This window comes from Eimeria acervulina, genomic scaffold (genome assembly GCF_000499425.1).
Source record: "Eimeria acervulina Houghton genomic scaffold, Eah_scaff524, whole genome shotgun sequence".
NCBI classification, from domain to species: Eukaryota; Apicomplexa; class Conoidasida; order Eucoccidiorida; family Eimeriidae; genus Eimeria; species Eimeria acervulina.
In genome coordinates, this window is record NW_013547286.1 from 16932 (window position 1) to 20207 (window position 3276).

Here is a 3276-nt window from a genome sequence, read left to right on the forward strand (position 1 = left end):
ACAGCTGAGACACTTTTGTTCCGGAGAAGGTTCGATGCACAAACTTACGCTCGTTTTCATGTTTCTGTTCGCGCTTGTGCCCGTGCGGGTGTGTATCTCTGGAGCGTCTCGCAACCCCTCAGCATCTACTCACAATTTGCCCCATCATCAATGGTGGGCCGTAGTTCATTCAGGAGATAAGCAACTCTGTTGGTCGGGTGAGGGTGAGACGAAGCCAGGGTTCCTGTTTCTCCTATGCGGTTCTCAGAAGCAGATGGTTCGTTCCCACCACCTGGGGGGGGAAACAACTGGATTGCCCCCCCGGCCACGTCAATCGATTTGCGGGAGGGACTTCTGTTCTACACTGCGAGATATGCCCTGCACGCATAGTGAGCCGCATTTGTGCTTCACTTTACGTCGTGTCCATTGTAGCTCCGTCTTTGTCAGTTTAACCATCCTGTTGGCATCTAACCTCAACGCACTCCTGTGTGCACAGAGTGCTTGTGGTGACACACTCGGTTTCAGCCGGGAGGTTCCTGGTTCGGTGCGCATTAACCCATACAACCGCCCATGTGCCACTGTGCAACGCCAGAACTGCTCAACTCTCGACTCTTGCAGTGGCCCAACTGGTGCATGCCCATACCTCGCGGGGGCCATGCACAGGGAGCCTAGGTGTCTATTGCTAAATATGCATGGATACAATCATGTGAATATATGTATGAGTATGTATTATATGTTGGTATTGATGTACACTGCCTATAGTAAATGTGGTTTCTGCTGACCACGAACTTGCGCGACAGAGTGCAGCATACTGCTGCAGTTGGCTGCAGCGGGGCGTTCAGAGCTATTGTTGCTGTGCCGTTGTTTTCTTCAGAGTTGCTTCAACGAGACAAACAAATTCATGAAGTGCCCTGTGGGCTACTACTGTCCCACTGGTTAGCTTTTCCCACAAGAGCAGCGCCAGAATGCGGCGTTTGTAATTGTACGCGTACCACCAAAGCTCACGTGCTTTGCATTGGCCGCTTCTTTTCTCAAACACCTCATTGCTGAGTTCTCCAGGCACAATAGCAGGGATGGAAAGGCCTTGTCCCCCGGGAACGTACTCCAATACCAGTGCATTGGCGGATGCTGGAGAATGCATTTCTTGCCTGCCGGGATACTACTGTCCTCAAGGCTCAACAGATCCGATACCATGCCCCAGGGGGTCTTACTGCCCGAAGCGGACAGAGTCCCCTGACCACCACCCGTGCCCAGGAGGCACATATAACCCCAACACAATGGCAATAGTAAGCAAATTGCCTTTTGCTGCTAGTGGAGTTGCGTGTTGTAAAGATAGTAGATATCGTACAAATCCACCCAATTATTCCACTGTTCAAATGCTTGCAGGATATTGTCCAGTGCTTGCCCTGTCCAGCAGGGAAATACTGCCCCCAACGTTCCGCTGAGCCTTTAGATTGCCCTAAAGGTGACTCGGCTCTGAAGTGCTGGCGCTCCACAAGCGCACCCTCGATCATGTATAGTGGTATTTTCGGACTGCAAATGCGGCATAGCTGCATAACCTCAGTTCTATTTTGCATTTGGCCCAGGCCGTGATCATGTTCACGCTTGTGCTCCTAGGCACATACAGCGATGGCTATGGCACGAAGTACCCCGGCCCAGGAAGCCACCCCTCAATGTGCAGGAGATGCCCCTCAGGCTACAGCTGCTCCAACGGGTTGCGGTCTCCCTGTGGCCCGGGTTTTACATCTAAAGACGGAGATGGGACCTGCATGAAATGCCCCAGGGCAAGTATTCCAACAGTTTTGCAAGAATATGCGTTCCCTCAGAATAGGATCTATCGTGGTGGCTAGTGGTTCAAGCGTCGGCATTTCTGTGGTGTCCATGGAAAGCCTGTCGTCATAGTTCCCTAACTTCATCATGCCAATGAAGCGTGAAGAACTCCCACTGCTGCCCCCTTGTATTTCAGGGCTCGTACTGCCCCCTAGACGTCACTACGTACGACATGCTCTCAAAGTACCGCTGCAGCGCCGGCATGTTGTGCGACGGAGAAGGGTGGAGTAAGGACCCACGGAGGCAACTCCATTCCCCACATCTTTTCAATATGCCTGCCATTAACAGCCCCTTTCTTACTCCTTACTGTTAGGGAATCAAAGTGTGGCGGCTCTGCCATGTGCGCAGCTGACCTTTCAAACAGCACGCTGTGTCCCAGGGGCCATTACTGTCCCGCGGGAGCTGCAAAAGCAATACCCTGCCCAGGAGGGACGTACAACCCTTTGGAGGGGCGCACGGGCGTCTCAGACTGCATGATATCGAAGGCTGGGACTTATGCAGAAGAAGGCACGGAGTCTGCAGACGGCACTGGCGAATGCAGTACGGTGAGCTTCTAGCAAACGATTCTTCTCACCGGGGACAAGTATGTGCTGTGCCCTACCACGTTGCACACCTGCTTGTTTTCTGCACTCCGTATATATTCACAGGGTCACTTTTGTCCTCCGGGATCATCCAAGCCTGATCAGGTCGCGTGCCCTGCTCAGTAAGAAGCGATGATGAACGTAGCCTAGGTCGCTTGTCAGCTGGCACAGCCCACGTGACTCTAAACAAAGACAGTGCACAATATTTGGGTACGTGAGCAGCTACGTCGTGGTGCATTTGCTGGGATTTGACCCATTTATTCTGCGAATAGAACATACAACCCAAACACTGGGGGAAGGTCCGCCAACGACTGCATACCCTGTCCCGCTGGAAAGTACTGTGGCGTTGGAGTGACAACGCCCACAGAATGCCCTGCGGGCAGCTATTGCCCTGTCGGGTCTTCTGACCCACGACTCTGCCCAAAAGGGACGATAAGGTGAGTAAACGCCCCCTGTGCATTAGCACATTCGCGAAAACTCGGTAACATAGAGAGGAAATGTTGAGAAACCTTCCAGCTATTTTTCAAAAAAGGGACCACAATATTTGTTTATTCCCCACGAATGCTTCAATATTCAAAAATGTACTCAGGAGTGGCACTGGAGCGGAATCCGAACAAGACTGTAAGGCGTGCCCTCCTGGGTATTACTGCGAAACTCCCGGTCTTTCTGCACCCACAGGGAAATGTGCTGCCGGCACATTGTGCCTGGAAAGAGCCACAGATCCGGCTCCTAGAGACGGCCTCACAGGTGCGTATGTGGAAGTGGAAATACACTGCTCTGCTGAGCACGGTAAAGGTAACTTGGCAAAATGCGCTGACACTTCCCTAACTGCCACATGTGGCAGCCAGCTCCTGATGAAGCCGAGCAGAGTTGCGCATGCCATATT

The 3276-nt window shown here is 52.5% G+C and overlaps 1 protein-coding gene across 1 annotated transcript; it reads left to right on the plus strand.

Moving 5' to 3' along the window:
* Positions 1 to 1052: 1052 nt before the first annotated feature.
* On the plus strand, positions 1053 to 2826 carry EAH_00041470 (hypothetical protein; the record flags this gene model as incomplete). The annotated part of the gene is made up of 4 exons (XM_013391801.1): positions 1053 to 1265; positions 1946 to 2036; positions 2158 to 2354; positions 2758 to 2826. 4 exons carry the CDS (start codon positions 1053 to 1055, stop codon positions 2824 to 2826), a joined length of 570 nt encoding a protein of 189 aa, XP_013247255.1.
* Between the last annotated feature and the right edge of the window lie 450 nt (positions 2827 to 3276).